This window comes from Muntiacus reevesi, chromosome 2 (assembly GCF_963930625.1).
Source record: "Muntiacus reevesi chromosome 2, mMunRee1.1, whole genome shotgun sequence".
In the NCBI taxonomy this organism is placed as follows: domain Eukaryota; kingdom Metazoa; phylum Chordata; class Mammalia; order Artiodactyla; family Cervidae; genus Muntiacus; species Muntiacus reevesi.
Genome location: NC_089250.1, coordinates 35,602,357 through 35,618,972, shown reverse-complemented (window position 1 = coordinate 35,618,972; position 16,616 = coordinate 35,602,357). Strand labels below are relative to the sequence as shown.

The 16,616-nt window shown below is 38.1% G+C and overlaps 1 protein-coding gene across 2 annotated transcripts in view; it reads right to left on the bottom strand.

Moving 5' to 3' along the window:
• The window catches only part of MPP7 (MAGUK p55 scaffold protein 7), a 219,660-nt gene that overhangs the window by 39,269 nt on the left and 163,775 nt on the right, over nt 1-16,616 (bottom strand). Inside the window, exon 12 of one of the 2 annotated variants that reach the window (XM_065921254.1) lies at nt 10,508-10,546. The exons of the other annotated variant lie outside the window; for it this stretch is intronic. Coding sequence (XP_065777326.1) covers nt 10,508-10,546 — 39 coding nt within the window. The remainder of the gene's footprint in view (nt 1-10,507; nt 10,547-16,616) is intronic. 2 annotated transcript variants of the gene reach the window in all.

Here is a 16,616-nt window from a genome sequence, read left to right as displayed (position 1 = left end):
CTCCAACAGAGTCGTGGTAACTCACCACCAACACTAACAGCCTTAAAAATCACATGTGTGAACGAGAGTGTGACCTGCCTCTCTGTTAACCATAAGAGAATACATACTAGTATGTGACCACGTGGACTCTTCAAATGGTACAGGTTCCATCTTTGGTGATATTTCTGTAACCAGCCTGGTAATAACATTAGAAACTATGCATACTCAGTGTTTCTAAGAATATAAGCTTTTAATATATTAAATGTTACAGATGCCTGCAGATTGGGAAAGAAGAGTTTCAGTGAAACCTGCTTGAATTAATAACAGAGCAATATCAGTCATAAGCATCTCAAAAATTAAGAGATTTATAGAAGTTCCTAATTTTTTGAAGAAATACTTTTATGCAAACACAGTGAAGAAAAGGGCTTAGTTTCTTAAAAGAAAATAAAAATAAGCATTTTAATTCTTTCTTCTCCCCTTAAACATACTGAAATGTGCTACTTTTCAACATTGAGAGAACAGCCAAAAACACTGTATGAAAGTTATTTTGTTAAAACAATGAATTAATTTGACCAAGTAAATATTTAATGAGTTCAGTAGGTACCTTAATTACAATGAAAAGAAAATATTACGATAAATGAACTTTTTAAGACTTTAAAAAAACTTATGTACACATTAATGAAAACTAAGTGGCTGGAAGTGATTATATAATGATAGGCTTTTGACAAGAAAATGTTGAAAATTTCCATTAAAATAAACATGTTGAATATAATGCCAATCTTGTTATGATGATATAAATCACAACAGATATGTAAAAACTATTGTAGTAACATGATCCTTACGACAAAGTTATTGTTGAAGTGATGCTCCCAGAGTATGCCAGCCGTAAAATTATCCCAAAGACAAAGAGGGATAATTAAGAATATCGTAAAACAACAAACAAGGAAAAATCTTGGGACGAAGTTTAAACTGAAAAGCAATGCCAGCACAAAACTGTAAAAGTTACAGAGATCTGGAGATAGACTGAATTAGTTACCTTCTACATCCACCTTATAAAACAGTATCACGGAGGGGGAAGAAAAAGAAAAATGAACGTCATCATGGATTATATTAACTGGCCATACAATGCTAATTTTATGGAAGAAAAGGCTTTTGAACAGGGAAAATTCACTTCTGGAATGTTACAAGTACAAAGTTGCTCTGAGTATAAAAGAAATGTTCAAATGCCATAAATACCCTTGAATTTTTCAGCTCATCTCCAGCTAAAAGTAAAAACAGAAACTCAAAGTATCTAATGAAATCATGGAAGCTAATATAAAATATCAACCTGCAATTTCCAAGAAAAAAAAATCACCTAGGTCTTAAAAAGTTTTCCTGATACCATCAACAATTTTTTTTTTAAGTATAGCACAGCATTACCATTTAAGAAAAAGAAAAACCATATGAGAATTTAATCTTCTTCCAGCCAGCTAATAAAGAAATGAATCTTACTCTTTCAAAATTATAAGAAAATACAGCATGCACACATAAAAATGAATATAAAAATATAATTCTGAAAAGGGGAAAATTGGATTTGAAATTTTAATGTTGTTTTTTTAAGTTGAGTCTATGTAACCTAAAATTCTCCAAGCAGGAATGGTTTCTGTCAGAGAGAATATTTCCAAGTAGTATTCCAGACATTTTGAGATTATGCAGAGTTCTTTCTTACTCAAGAAAGAACCTGTACCACGTTTGAAAGAATACTTCTAAATGTTCTCTTTGTATAAATTTTATTTTTTGGAAAAATATTAAAGCAGTATATTTTGACACAGCTGTACTTACCTACATAACATTCTTTAATAAAATGACTGAATATTGGAACAAATGGAATCTTATGCTAGATTTATAAAATAGGCAATGTAACTAGAGGCTCACTGGTGCTTAAACATGAGACAAATAAGAAACAGGATTAGGAAGAAATATAGGATTAGAGATGAGTAAATAAGTTTTAAAAGAAATAACAACAAATGAATGGATTTGTTTTTACTGAATTTTATGGTAAACACTTTCGTTAAATAGAAAGAACAGTCTTAACTTACAGAAGTCCCAAAACTGATCTTGTTTTAAAAGAATGCATGAAGTGCTCCAGCAGGAGCAGAAATGGAGAAAAACTGATGATTTTTCAGGAGATCATTTGCAAGAAATTGTGTTGGAAGACAGATGCGTGATAAGCAGTGCTTTGTGAATTGTTTATAACACAATTTCTATAATGAATTAAACAGAGCGAAAACATTCTGTAATTCTTACCAGTTAAAGAAAAGGCCAGTTATTCTTCATAAGAACTATTTTGTATTGTAGTAGGAAAAGGGAGACAGAATCTTTAAAGCTTGCATTTCTACCACTGAGAAGCAATCACCCTTTGGAAGTCAGCATATGCACATGTACACACACACACCAAAGACACACTAACTCTAACACCAACCATCAAAACTAAAGGAAGTTGTTTAGAGTTTATAGGAGGAAGTGAATTATTAATAATTCACGTATGTGTACATGTGTATATACTTTAAGTATTTATATACACACACATACTTTCAAAGGTGTAATTTTCTACAATTCATGTTTATAGCATACTATCAATTTAACCTCAGTTTATTAATTTTATGCAAACTGCACAACTTACACTGCCTAGTTAGCTTTTTGCTTCCCTTCATTAATAACAAAATATCTTTTATCGATAAATACAATGACCTTTAAGAAATCCAGTGTTACACATCAGTAAGAATCCTACGACCCAGTGTACATTCATATCAGTGATGGGTCACTAAATACGGTTTCAAGATATAATTCTTATACAAAGAGACATTCAATGCTTGGAGTATTACAGTGCTACTGCTTTCAAGAGTCAACTTAGCTCAAGTTGACATGGAATGTATTTTTCAAAAATGTAACCAGTCATCAGGGAAAGGGCTACTTATACTGTTTGTGCTTGACTTTATGCACATCAGAGAAAGTGAAAATAATCAAATGTATTCACTAAATGATTATCGGCCTCACTTGGATCAGTAGTGACCCTGGGCATTTACACTTGGGGTCCAAGAATATTCTGTCTGCAGGGTAATCACTCCCGCTTTCCTTCTGCATCTGTGGACTCAGGAAATAACAGTGTGGAGGCAGATAAGGAGTGAGGGGAAGAAATTCTTCTAAGTAGTCCTTGGAAATGACCTCATGAGAAGGCAGAATTTCTAGGAACTCCCTTGGCCGTGTTCCAGAGGGGTCCTAGAGCTGGAGAAGGTGTCCTGTGCAAAGGCTGTTCTTTAGAACCAGGCATGTCTGAGAAAGCAGCGGTAGTGGCTGAGCTCTGGAGTCACCAGAGTACAGTATGACTTGTAGTAATCGCCTGAAATGTCACAGACCCAGTCCATGTTGTTGACTTGGATGGTTTAAATTACTTCGAGAGAAACATCTGATGTGCAAGACATATCAACTCTCCAAAGGGTAAATTTTTCCTCACCACAGTAATTACCATAGATATATTTAACATAGAGTAAGAGAATGAAGAATGTGACGCTTAATCTTACGTGGCAACTTGGCTGGGTCACAGTGCCCAGATGATCAGACATTATTCTGGATGCCTCTGGTGAAGGTGTTTCTTGGATAAAGGCTAACATTCAGATCAGTAGACTTCGAATAAAGCAGGTTACTTTTTCTTTCTTTTCTTGTTTTATTTTTTTATTGGCATACAATTGCTTTACAATGTTTGTGTTAGTTTCTGCTATATAACAGTGTAAATCAGCTATAAGTTTACATATATATCCCCTCCCACCATTCCCTATCTCAACCTTCTAGGTCTTCACAGAGACCAAGCTGTGCTCCCTGACCTGTATACAGCAGCTTCCCACTAGCTAGCTATTTCACATGTGGTAGTATATATATGTCAGTGCTACTCTCTCAATCCATCTCACCCTCTCAAAGCAGATTACTTTCTATAATGTGGGTGGGCCTCATCCAATCAGTTGAAGATCTTAATGGAAAATAGACTAACCTCTCCCTGAGCAAGGATTTCCAGCAGCAGACAGCATTTGGCTCAAATTGCAGCTCTTCCCTGGTTTCCAGTCTGCTACCTAGCCTGTAGATTTTGACTTATTAAGCTTCCACAGTCACATGACCCAATTCCTTAAAATCTCTGTGTGTACGTATGTGTATGAGTGAGTAATAGTCACTCAGTCATGTCCGACTCTGCGATGTCATGGACTGTAGCCCACCAGGCTCTTCTGTCCATGGGATTCTCTCCAGGCAGGAAGACTGGAGTGGGTTGCCATTCCCTTCTCCAGGGGATCTTGCCAACTCAGGGATCAAACCTGGGTCTCCTGTATTGCAGGCAGATTCTGTACTGACTGAGCCACCAGGGCCACGTCTACTAATGACATTTTGGACCCAACTACAGTCAGTCACTTCTTGTTTGGATGACACACAGCTGCCCCCCTCTGCCCTGGCTCTCTTACAGCCCGTTCTCAGCAAATCAGCTAGAGTGACCCTGAAGCTCACAGCCAGGCAGGTCACTCTGCTCCAAACCCCTGCCTGACTTCCCATCCCACACAAGTAAGAGCCAAAGGGGTTGGCTTAGTGCCCCTCACACCAGCATCCTGTTATCCCACCAGCCTCAAAGCCTGTCGCTCTTTCCTTTGTTCATTCTGCTCCGGTCACACTGGTCTCCCTGCTCTGCAGATGCCCCAGGGCCTGTCTCAGGGCCTTTGCACATGATTGCCCCACTACTCCTTTCCACAAGGCCCCCTCAGGGGTTTTCTCCACCATGGCCTCAAGGAGGCCTTCAGTGACCACCCTGGGGAAAACTGAAGCTGTGTGTCCTTACCTCTCCCAGTGGCTATTCCAGCTTCACTTTTCTTCTGGCATGTCTCACCACTGAATGTATTATGTAATTTATTTAGTGCAATTTATTTAGTTACGTCTTCACCCCACTCCCTTACTCTATGAAAGGGGGTCTGCTTTTGATCTCTGGAAATGCTGAGTGTCCAGAACATAACAGGTGCTCAATAAATATCAGGAAACCAATCCAGAAATACCATTACAAGAAAGTTATATTCTTCCAATATCATAAGAATCTGCTAATCAGAGTTAAGGTGGGGTCTTTTGAAGGAGGACATGACACCAAGGAGGAAGAGGGGAAATGGCTCCTGCTTTTGCCTGCAAGAACTTACAATGCCATTTCACTTTTCAAACAATTTACTAAATAGAGTTGTATGAAACTGCTGACATCCTGATGACTTTTGACCTACAAAAAAAAAAAAAAAAAACCCACAACAATTTCACATGCTTCAACCTAATGTACACATTACTTTGAAAAGATATAAATTAAAAATTTTGGTGTGGGGAATACAAAACTCTGAAAACAGAGGAAAGAATTCATAGATTTGACTATGTAAAAATTAAAATGTCTATATGATGTTAAACTTGACATTTAAAAAAAAGGTAAAATGTAACCAAAGGATCAGAAGAAAATGCACACAGTAGAGACAGAACTAATGTGCATGATATAGAAAGGGCTCATAACATTAACAGAAAAGTGATAAAGAACCCTATAGAGGAGAGAAAAAAAGGGGGGATAGCAACATGATTATTCAGCAGGAGAAAAGAAGAAAAGCTAATAAAACATCACACTATTACATTAAGTCACTATATTTAAAGTGAAAGTGAAAACTTAATCACTCAGTCATATCCAACTCTTTGTGATCCCATGGACTATATATATATAGCCCACTAGGCTCCTCTGTCCATGGGATTCTCCAGGCAAGAATACTGGAGTGGGTAGCCATTCTCTTCTCTAGGGGATCTTCCTGACCCAGGGATCAAACCTGGGTCTCCTACACTGCAGGCAGATTCTTTATAATTAAAGGTGCTTACCAAATAATATTTATACCAAAAAATAGCTTTGCCATAAATGTTAGCCTGCTGCTTATGAGACTGCTTTTAAAAATGTATAAAAATCTGTAGTATTTTGAGGGTTAGGTTCTTGGTGGGAGCCAAAACAGCATGCCACCAGTCTATTTGCTTCGTCTGTTTGTAACAAAGTAACTCTTTAATACTACTAAAACTAACCAGAGAAGTACCATCAAACTGTGTATCCCTCAAAAAGACACAATTTCCACTCAGTAGTCATTCATTGAAGGGCTTCCTTAAAAGAAAAAACTTCTATCAGAAACACTAATAATTTCTGTATCCTACTATGTCATGTCCTTTATTTAAACACAAAGTTGTCTTACTGTACACTTCTCAGATACCTGACCCCACCTGTAACTACATGAACCTCTAGGTGCCTCGAATCTGTGGCTGTCTTGCTGCTTTATATCAGAACAAGCATTGAGACCAGAAAGAAGAAAGATGTCATGACGCACATCTACGAAAACATGTCGACCTTGCTCTCCTGTTGGCCGGTCAGGTACGGAAAGGAAAACTCGTCTCCATGACCAGGAGTTGAACGGAGTTGAGAGTTAGCTGTAATCAGGGCTTGCAAAACCCAAAAGCCAACAGAAGCTAGACACGCAGAAAAATCTTAAATTGCGTTCTGTCAACACTAACACGATTTGTACAGTATTCACTCCTCGAAGAACTAGGTGGTCCCATTTTCCCTTAACTGCTCTTTGGTTACTTTTATTTCCCCACGTTTGAGAACTGGGACATAAAGAAAGACTTCACTGTTATATAGCACAAGCATCAACACGACTGTTAGAAGAGTGTCGCGGGATCCCGTCTCCGGGCTGGCTCAGTCACAGCACAGCGATGCCGGGCTGAACTGGAGAGCTTGTGTTCATTTAAGGGGCCACTTGTAACTCAGCCTCGGCTAATTCCTAACGCTGGAAAATGAAGGCCTACTTTGGTCAAATCTGTTTTGTCAAAGGAGCCAGGAAACATGAAATTTCTCACGTTTGTGGGTCTAACAAAAATGCATCTGTTGCCTAAACACAGCCTGACAACTGTCTGTGAACCCCTTGATACAAGTTATTAAATGACTCATGATATTCCCCTTTCACCTGGATTGTGCCCTATTTTTATTCATAATTGGAGGGGGGGGGGGCGGGTTGCAAAGCGGGCCTTCCCAGGTGGTGCTAGTGGTAAAGAACCTGGCTGCCAATGCAGAAGACATGAGAGACATGGGTTCGATCCCTGGGTTGAGAAGATCCCCTGGAGAGGGGCATGGCACCCACTCCAGTATTCTTGTCTGGAGAATCCCATGGATAGAGGAGCCTGGCGGGCTACAGTCCATGGGGTCACAAAGAGTCGGACACAACTGAAGCAAGTGGAACAACCACAGAGTGGTCTCTTGGAAGGACTAAGCCCTCTGCACTTTCTAAAAAATGTTTTCCTGGGACGTGTGCAGACTTTACTTGATCTAAGTGATGAAGATCCTGTGGTCTTAATTCCACCCAATCTCATCTGCTTTGGGATTTTGATCAAGGAACTACTTTCTATCTCAGAATTTAACCATCAATCCTTTGTCTCTGCCTATAGATATGAACCAATTATCCTCTCCCACTAAAATACTCCTATCCTCAGATACACAAACCACCTTGACCTCAGCTGACCTCTCCCTTCACTGTCCGCCCTCACTTGCAAGGCTTTGGCTTCCAGTAAAGTCATTTCTCAGGCGTCAGCAGTGATTCCGAGTTGCCAGATGCAGTGGCATTTTATCAGAACTCATGCCCTTTGAGCTCTTGAAAGCAACCCATTGTGCTGATCACCTTTGCTTTTGAGTTTCAAGTCATATCTACTAAATATTAACTTTATAAAACCCTACATTCTATCAGAGAGATGTAGAATAAAACCTGTATTACAGTCTTTGGATAAAATTTTATACAAAGAATTACGTGAGTCCAAAAACCAGGCAAAATGCTAAGAAAATGTGTAAGTTACTTGGCCTGCCATTGAAGATCTCACATCATCGAGCACTATGGTAAGTTTTCAGTGCTGCCATCTACCTGTCACCCTGTGCTCTGCAACAGTCACCTCTGTCCATACTGCTGCTGCTGTCCTCATCCTCTGGCACTAACTGTGACTCCGCCTAAACCACGGAGCCTGTTCCAGTGTCACCTCTCACGGGACTGAGTCCCTCACTGCCCCAGCCTCAGATGATCATCATGTTAGTCACTCAGTCGTGTCCAACTCTTTGTGACCCCGTAGACTTGTAGCCCACTAGGCTCCTCTGTCTACAAGAGTCTCCAGGCAAGAATACTGGAAAGGCTTGTCAGTCCCTTCTCCAGGGGATCTTCCCCACCCAGGGATGGAACGCAGGTCACCTGCATGGCAGGCAGATTCTTTACCATCTGAGCCACCAGGGAAGCCGACATTCATCCAATAATGCTTTATGCCATAGCTGTTTGGTTCAGTTCAGTCAGTTCAGTCACTCAGTCATGTTTGACTCTTTGTGACCCCATAGACTGCAGCACACCAGGCTTCCCTGTCCATGACCAACTCCCGTAGCTTACTCAAACTCATGTCCATCAAGTCAGTGATGCCATCCAACCATCTCATTTCCTGAGCATGGCCCTGCCCATCGGAACAAGATCCAGTTTTCCCCTCAGTCAGTCTCTCCCATCAGGAAGCTTCCATAAGCTTCTTATCCTTCTCCACCAGAAGGCAGACGGAATGAAAACCACAATCACAGAAAATTAATCAAACTGATCACATGGACCACACCCTTGTCTAACACACAATGAAACTATGAGCCATGCAGTGTAGGGCCACCCAAGATGGATGGGTCATGGTGGAGAGTTCTGACAAAATGTGGCCCACTGGAGAAGCCAATGGCAAACCACTTCAGTATTCTTGCCTTGAGAACCCCTTGCACAGTATGCCACAGTTCTTCACTGGATAGATATACACAGACCAAGGATAGGTGCCTCTCCTAGTTTGGAGACAGGCAGAAGTTTGCAGTGATGGCTTCTCCCTGTCCCCCAACTTCCAGGGCAGTCCACCCCCCAACCCCCGACAGACTCTGGCATGGCCACAAGACTTGTTCTGGCCAATGGGCCATCAGCGGATGTGATATAAGCAGAGGCTTCATCGCACTTACATACCAGAGATGGCTCTCTCTGTGACTCTGCAGAGCCCTGAGACCTCTACATGGTTAGCTTACTGAAGGGTGAAAAACTATGTGGGATAGTAACAAGTTTGCCCAACTGAACACTCCTGCCCCCCAGATCAGGCAGATCCCAGCCAAACAACCAGCCTGCAGCCATCTGCCAGGCTGACACAGACCAGAACTGCCCAGCTGACCACAGAATCAGGAGACTAATCAATGCTTCTGGTTTGAAGCCATTAAGGCTTCTAAGATTGTAAGAGAGGATCGATTAATATACAGAGTATCTGGCACATTGTGTTGTTCTGAATGGAGTGAAGAATTGAGGAAATTTTAACCTCTCTCTGATCATTCAGTTCTCTCTCTGTAAATTATAATTTTCCCAGCATATAAATTAAAATACCCTATGTTCTGCAATTTTTGTTTGTTTTGTAGAATGAAAAGCTAGAGGGCAGCATACTGTAAAAGACACAATAGGTATTATACCTACATAGCTGTGGATTTGAAACCAGGATGCAACATTTATTGTCTCTGGTAAATCCTGTAAGATTTCTGTGTCTCAGTTTCCTTTTTTTTTTTTTTAAGTGGATAAAATACCACCAATCTCGCCATATAAGAGATAAGAGTAAAAAAAAAATTTAAAAAGGGAAGTAAGATATATGTTAAATAACAAATACAGTATCTGGCACCGTTCTTCAATAACCAAGAGATATTACCATCATGTACATAAATATTGCTAAATATTAATCTGAAAATAAGGAGGTTGAAAGATTTCTCTCTCAAACTGAGTTTCCATAACCACTACCCATCACTACTGCAAGTGAAGAATTTGTCAGTGTTTCGACACACAGCAGAGTGAGGAAACGTCTGAATTGAGATGAAGATAACTCTGAAGGCTTTAACAATCTCTGGACATCCTGACTTTTGTTTATAACATCCCTTGGCATCTCCAAGCTGGAAAATTTTCCATCCAAAACAGAGGAGCAAGTTAATCATAAACTTTAATCGTACAGGGAGCTGATCAATGGATATTTTGAGAGGGGTTATGGGAATAATAAGTCATTAGAAAATGGAATCAAAGTTATTTAGGAAGATGCAAGTTATTTAGAAGTTTTGAATAATTTATAGCCAGCTAGATAATTTAGAGAAATCCAGATACAACTAATTCAGTAAACTTACTTAGCACAAATAGATGATTTGTCATCCTTTATCAAAAAATTACCATGGTTTTCAAAAATAGAGCACCTGGGAAGCTTCCTGAATAATAAACCAAAGCACATTTTTAATTCCTTTGTGTCCAACCAATTGAGCCAGTTTTAAAATAAAGGTTCATGCTACCCCCCGCTGATAACAGCCATGCTAATGTAAATATGCTAATTTAAGACAAAAACAGTATAATGGCTTTGAAGAAAGCAACAGAAAGAAAGAACTCCTCTTCCATGACTAATTGCTCACCTATATAGGTTCCACTGCTGATACCACCATATTCAGCATCTTCTGGATGGAGTGTAAGAGCAGACAGAACGAAAGCCAAGAAACAAAGCAGAACAGTTAGAAGCCCAGCCACAGATGCAAAAAAATAAATCACTTCAAACAATCATAAAGCACAGCAAAGAACAGCCCTCACAATGCTACTCTTAAACATAAAACATTTTGTTTTATATTTAAGTTTACAGTAACATTTTGAAACATCATGCAATTCTTTTTTCACACTGCTTTGGAAGTGCCTTAACTGCGGTTCCAAGAACATTTTAACAGACTTGTCTGATACATTTATATTTTGTCAATCAAGAAAATTATACCACTTGATCCCCAAAGTTAATTTATTTTTGTAAATCAGGCTCTTTGAGAATATGTAAAATATAGCACTTATTTTGGCTCACTGGAGTAGACAGAAAGGTTAAAATGAAGACACAGCCCTTATTTTGGTTTAAAAAAAAATGAACAGATGAAAACATTTTAAAATAAACAATATGCTATTAATTATTTCCAAGAATTAAACAAATACTGGGTTATGCATATCTTAAATTTTTAATTTAAGTAGTGGGGTCTAATTATTTTAGGCTTTTCATCTTTATACAAATATACTTCTAAAACTAATAGCACAGACTGTGCAGAAATCAAATAGTTAAGAAGACGCTACCCACATCCTTAGGTAATAATGAGTCTGTCAGTAGATATGAATAGCACTGCTTTCTTCATTTATCTTTGAGACTACTGCAGATAAAAGCAATGTACTACATTAAATACTGTGTATACTGCTGCTTTATGAAGCAAAAAAAAAAAAAGAAGTGTACATTTCTTTCTAAAACAAAGTCCAACCATGACTGCGGGTACTATAATGTCAAGATGAAAGATAGGATGTACAATGATCTTTTAAATATAAACTGTTTACTATGATCAATTTAATCCTCTACATATGTGCACTAAACAAAATTACTAGACTATGCAGGGAAACTTGTATACATGTACCTTTAATTTCCTCTGAGAAGCACAAAAAAAGAAAGAGGAAATGATTAAATGTGCAGAAAATACAATTAAAGTAGGAAGATGCTGCACCCAAGGGAGCAAAAAAAAAAAAAAATCCACCTACCACTCTCAACTGTCTCCTCATCTTAGAAAAGCCAAAGGGAAAAAACAAATGTATTTTAAATATTTCAAAATAATTAGTCAATGAATAAATAGAATCTGAAAAACTACATTTTTAGACTATACTGTATTTATGGTCTAAAAATAATGTATACACTTAAGCAGTAAAAACACAAAAGTCTTCATATAGTTTATTATGGGTACACAAGGGGAAATAACCAGAAAAAAAAATCGGCATTTCTTAAAAATAATATCTTCTATAAGGGGATTATATTAATTTTCATGGCACAGTTCTGTTTCTAAACTATTTAGAACTGAGGATATTTCATGATGAAAATAGTAAAAAGAAGTAAACATTTTAGAAGCAACAAATTTTGCCCTTAAAGTGTCTATATATCCTGTAAATGTAACAATATCCTGACAACTGTCATCAACTTATTATACATATGAAATGAGTCAGACAGAACCCTTTATTTTTATGCTGTCTATGTTACATGATGAAAAGTATTTTAAGAAGTAATCTGAAATAATTCTTAAGTTACTAATAAGAAGGCATTATGAGTTAGGTTTGACCTAGGAGACTCCTCTTCAGTTAATGGAGGAGAGAGAAAACTGGATATTTAACAGAAGAACATTGTAACTACAAGTCAAGGCAGGAGATATTTTGCTACCTGACCTTACTGAGTGAACAGGACCAGTCAGAATAGCTCTCTGCTCACTTCTGTCTTCACAGGACAGCACAGAAGCCAAAGAAAACACTTAGGAGAAAGTGTGCACAACATCTTATTCTTACTTTTCAAATACCCATTGACCTTCAAACTGCATTAGTTTTATTGGGACAGTCATTTGCCAAGATGACAAGCAAATTATTACTATTCAGGTTTATAGTATGAGTCACTCAAGTTGTGAGTTTATTTATCCTCATTTCTTAGGAGCTCTGAAATGCCACGTGCATCTAAAACAAATGATTGGAAAACAAACAATGAAGGGATGTTACACAGGATAGCCAAGCCCAACATCTAAGTAGAAATAAAAACAGGTCATGTTAAAGATTGATCAACTTGTGATCTCAGACATATCTGCTGTAAAGCGTAACAGAGTGTACTTTTGTGATAATACACAATAAGATAGACTGAATATTGCACTCTTGATTAAAGACTCCACATCACATAAATTAGATGATAAAAAGCCACGTCTCTCTCTCACACACACACGCAAATTAAAACACCAAAGTCCATCGACATAAAAATAAAATCTGTAACTTAAAATATATGCAGCATATGTACATTTCATATTCTAATAAGAGGTCCTAAATATGCTGCATAAATTCTCAAAAGAACATTTCCTCCGTGCAGTTCTTAAGTAGGAAGAGATGGTATTTTTAGCATGACACAATATACACATAAATATCCAATAGAATGTATATATAGAACCCAGGAGAAAAAGCAAAGAGGAAAAATATATAAAAGGTGGATCTCAGAAGAGAGCTGGGGTAAGCTGCAGGACTCTTGCTTCAGTTAGGCACTGCTGAATGCACGTCAAACGCATAAAGTTACATAATTTTCCAACAACCCTATGAGGCTGGAAGTATTATCCCCATTTTACAGATGGGAAATCAGAGGTAGAGAGGAATAAGGCACTCCTGAGTGGCACAGCTGGGGTGTGGACCCACGCAGTCCAGTTCCAGAGTCTGAGTTTTGAATTACCATGCAATCACACCAAAAGTCATTTTTTAAAACCTGGAGCTTTGAACTAGGAAATGTAAGTCAAGGGAAAGGTCCCTGGAAATAACAGATTTCTGTCGTTTCCTGACTACCTCCCTCCACCCTCCACAGCTCCAGCCTCCTGCCCACCCAGAATCCGCCACCTCTTAGGTGTTTCCCTGCCAGGGGAGCCAGGGAAGGGCGGTCTCCTCTCCCAGCCGCAGCAAGAGTCCGCTCTACATCACTGAGCACCAACATGCAGGATGCAACAATTATAAAAAGCCCAGAGGAGAGACAGACCAAGGTCACAATGAGAGAGAGCAACGCTGTCCTCAGAGGAAGGAAAAGCACTGCATCCCCAGCAGGATGGACTTGTTGCTGGAGGTTACCAGAATGGGACCCATCAGATGCTCCTGACAAGCAGAGAAACTGTGTCTGTATTGGTGGGATATTCTCTGGGGCAGAGTTAGGCCTCCACTCTAGAAACTGCTTTCTCAGACCGCTCACCCCTCACTGCAATCTCCCCTAACAGCTGCAGTGATCCATGACCACAGACCAGACCTCTAACCGCTGGTCAACTCTCTTACCTGTATGAACCAGGGTCCCAGGACGAAAGGCAGGAGATAGTATGGCTGAATCTCTCACGTGGAAAAGCTAAACACATACACCCTGACAGTCTTATCTTTCTGTGTGTAAGGAGGTCACAATTTATTGAGATGAAAACTAAGCAACAACAAGCAAGGTCTTCACCTCAACCAGCTCATGATCAGGTGTGCAATTTACAACTTAATTCATCTACACCTCTTTCTACACAAACTGATCTTTGATATCTCCCAAAAGGTGTCGGGGCAAAAAAGTATTTCACATATTTTTAAAACCTCATATGTTGCTCTTACACACAGTCCCACCAATATTCAGAAAATGTATGACCAAGTATTAGACACACAAACTTAGTTTAAGAACATGATCTATTTGTTAATTTCTGAATTAAATGTATGTGTGAAAACAGTAAATAAACATTATCTAAGATGCCAGGAAGAAGAAGCTTACTCAACTTGGAAAGTACCGTTACAACAACCTGTAGAGTAATGATATATACATATATACCTTATTCTCAAATGTTTGGCCTTCCAGAACACTGGTACCATGTGAATGAATTCACTCTTTTCCTCAATGTTTAAATTTTATTGCTAGTAGACTGTGATCTTCAGTTCACAAAATATTTGTCTTTGAATGAACCTGGTGACACTCTAAATGGACACCCTTTGACTGCAGTTAAATGTTTTCTTTTTTACCCACATGATAACAATCAAAATTGGTTAAAACAAATTCTAAAATATTTTGTGTCTCTACCTTCTAATTTTTAAAAAGTCAGTAAGTTGTACAATTTTGTTTTTTTATAACCAGAGTTCTATTAGAGCTATTTTGTAAAAGAAAATATTTTCATTAATATTCAATCATCATTATTAGAAATATTCAGGTATTTATATTTTGATAACTAAAAACAGGAAATTAAGCACTGTAAATAAATATCATACTTGAACATTCTGCAGTAAAATAGACTCCATGAATAAGAGTCTTTTCCGAATCCCACACAGACTCGATTTAAATATAAATTACATCTAATTGAAGTTAAAGTTTATGCTACTAAGAAGCTAATTCCTAACTTATATACTTATGTTTCAATAGAGAGGGAACAAACAATATTTCAAGTAATCAAAGAAATTCATATTTCTCCTTAGAAGTTAGGTGACATCATATGACTTTACATACACAACTGAACTATAAAAATCAGCTTTGACAGAAGAAACATAGTTCCTTTAAATTATATCGACACAAGTATCATAAGCTGCCACGTTGTCTGTGAGGGTATCTATCCCTGTGTACCACTTGAGACATAAAATGTGCTGGTACTCAGCCCCAAACACCCTGTGTCCTTCTGGTAACCATCTAAACCCTCATCACAGCAAAGAACACCTGTCAGCTTCCCAGCCCTGCTCTCCTGTCTGTGTTATTAACATTCATTATGTGACAGCCTAGCATTAGATGAGCAGGGAAGGCAAGCAGATGAAATTCTGTATAAACTTCTTTGTTGGAAAGACCCACTATATAGCACAGGGAACTCTGCTCAATGTTATGTGGCAGCCTGGATGGGAGGGGAGTTTTGGGGGAGAATGGATACATGTAGTATATGGAGGGCTGAATCCCTTTGCTCTCCACCTGAAACTCTCACATTGTTAGTCAGCTACATTCCAATATAAAATAAAAAGTTAAAAAATGTCTTTGCTGGATAGGAGGAGGAGGAGGAAGAGGAGGAGGAGATGAGTTGCTACATCAAGCTTCTAAGATTCAGGAATGTTTTAGTTTTAAGAGTTCATGTTTTAGTTTTTAAGAATGTGTAAGAAGCAAATTATTTTGTTTGAGGAGCCCATTTTTCTGGATATGTATTAGATATACATGGATTCTTAAGGAGAGGAACTATAACTAAGCATCAAGATTGAATACCACATACACTCAGAATTTTGCATATAAGGATGGCAGTTGTAAAGCCTGAGGAAGTCTTTCGATTGTATTCAGAATAAAATTGATTTACTTTATTCTGGGTCTAATGGAGCCAGGACCCAGAGTTCTAGCACAAACACAAAGGCAGAGATAATACAGCCCTGGGATGCTCCAACCCGTCTTGACTTCTATATTCACCCTAACTGAACCCCTATAGTACCAGGGCCATTACCCACGAACTTTTCCTCCAAGCAGACTTCAGTTATAAAGTTTACTCTTTATTTAAAATAAAGAGTAAAACACTAGTAATGCAAAAGCAATCACTTTGTGAAAAAGTTAACTGGTTAATTTGACATTTTTAGATTAGTCATTTTTCTAAATTCCATGTCTTACCCATTATCTTCCTAGGTTTTAAGTGCCCTTGTGAAATTTAGTGAAGAAAATTTTTATAAACATGAGTTTTTTCCATAAATTTATAAACACCAAGGTAGATTATTCTTATTTTAGAAATTTTGTTAAATCAGAAACTTTAAAATCTATTATATGTTACTCAATGTAATTAAATAGAATGATTATAAAATATATATAGATTTTTTCAATAAAATGAAATATAAAAATAAAAGACTTTATATTAGGATTCTGCTTTTCTTCATAGTATTATTCTACAATTCGGCAAAGGGCATGAAAACATGAATGTCCTACCCCAACAATCTAAGCACCAAAAGTTAAAGTCCAGGAAGTGTTGAGTCAGACGGCTTTTATGAGATTCA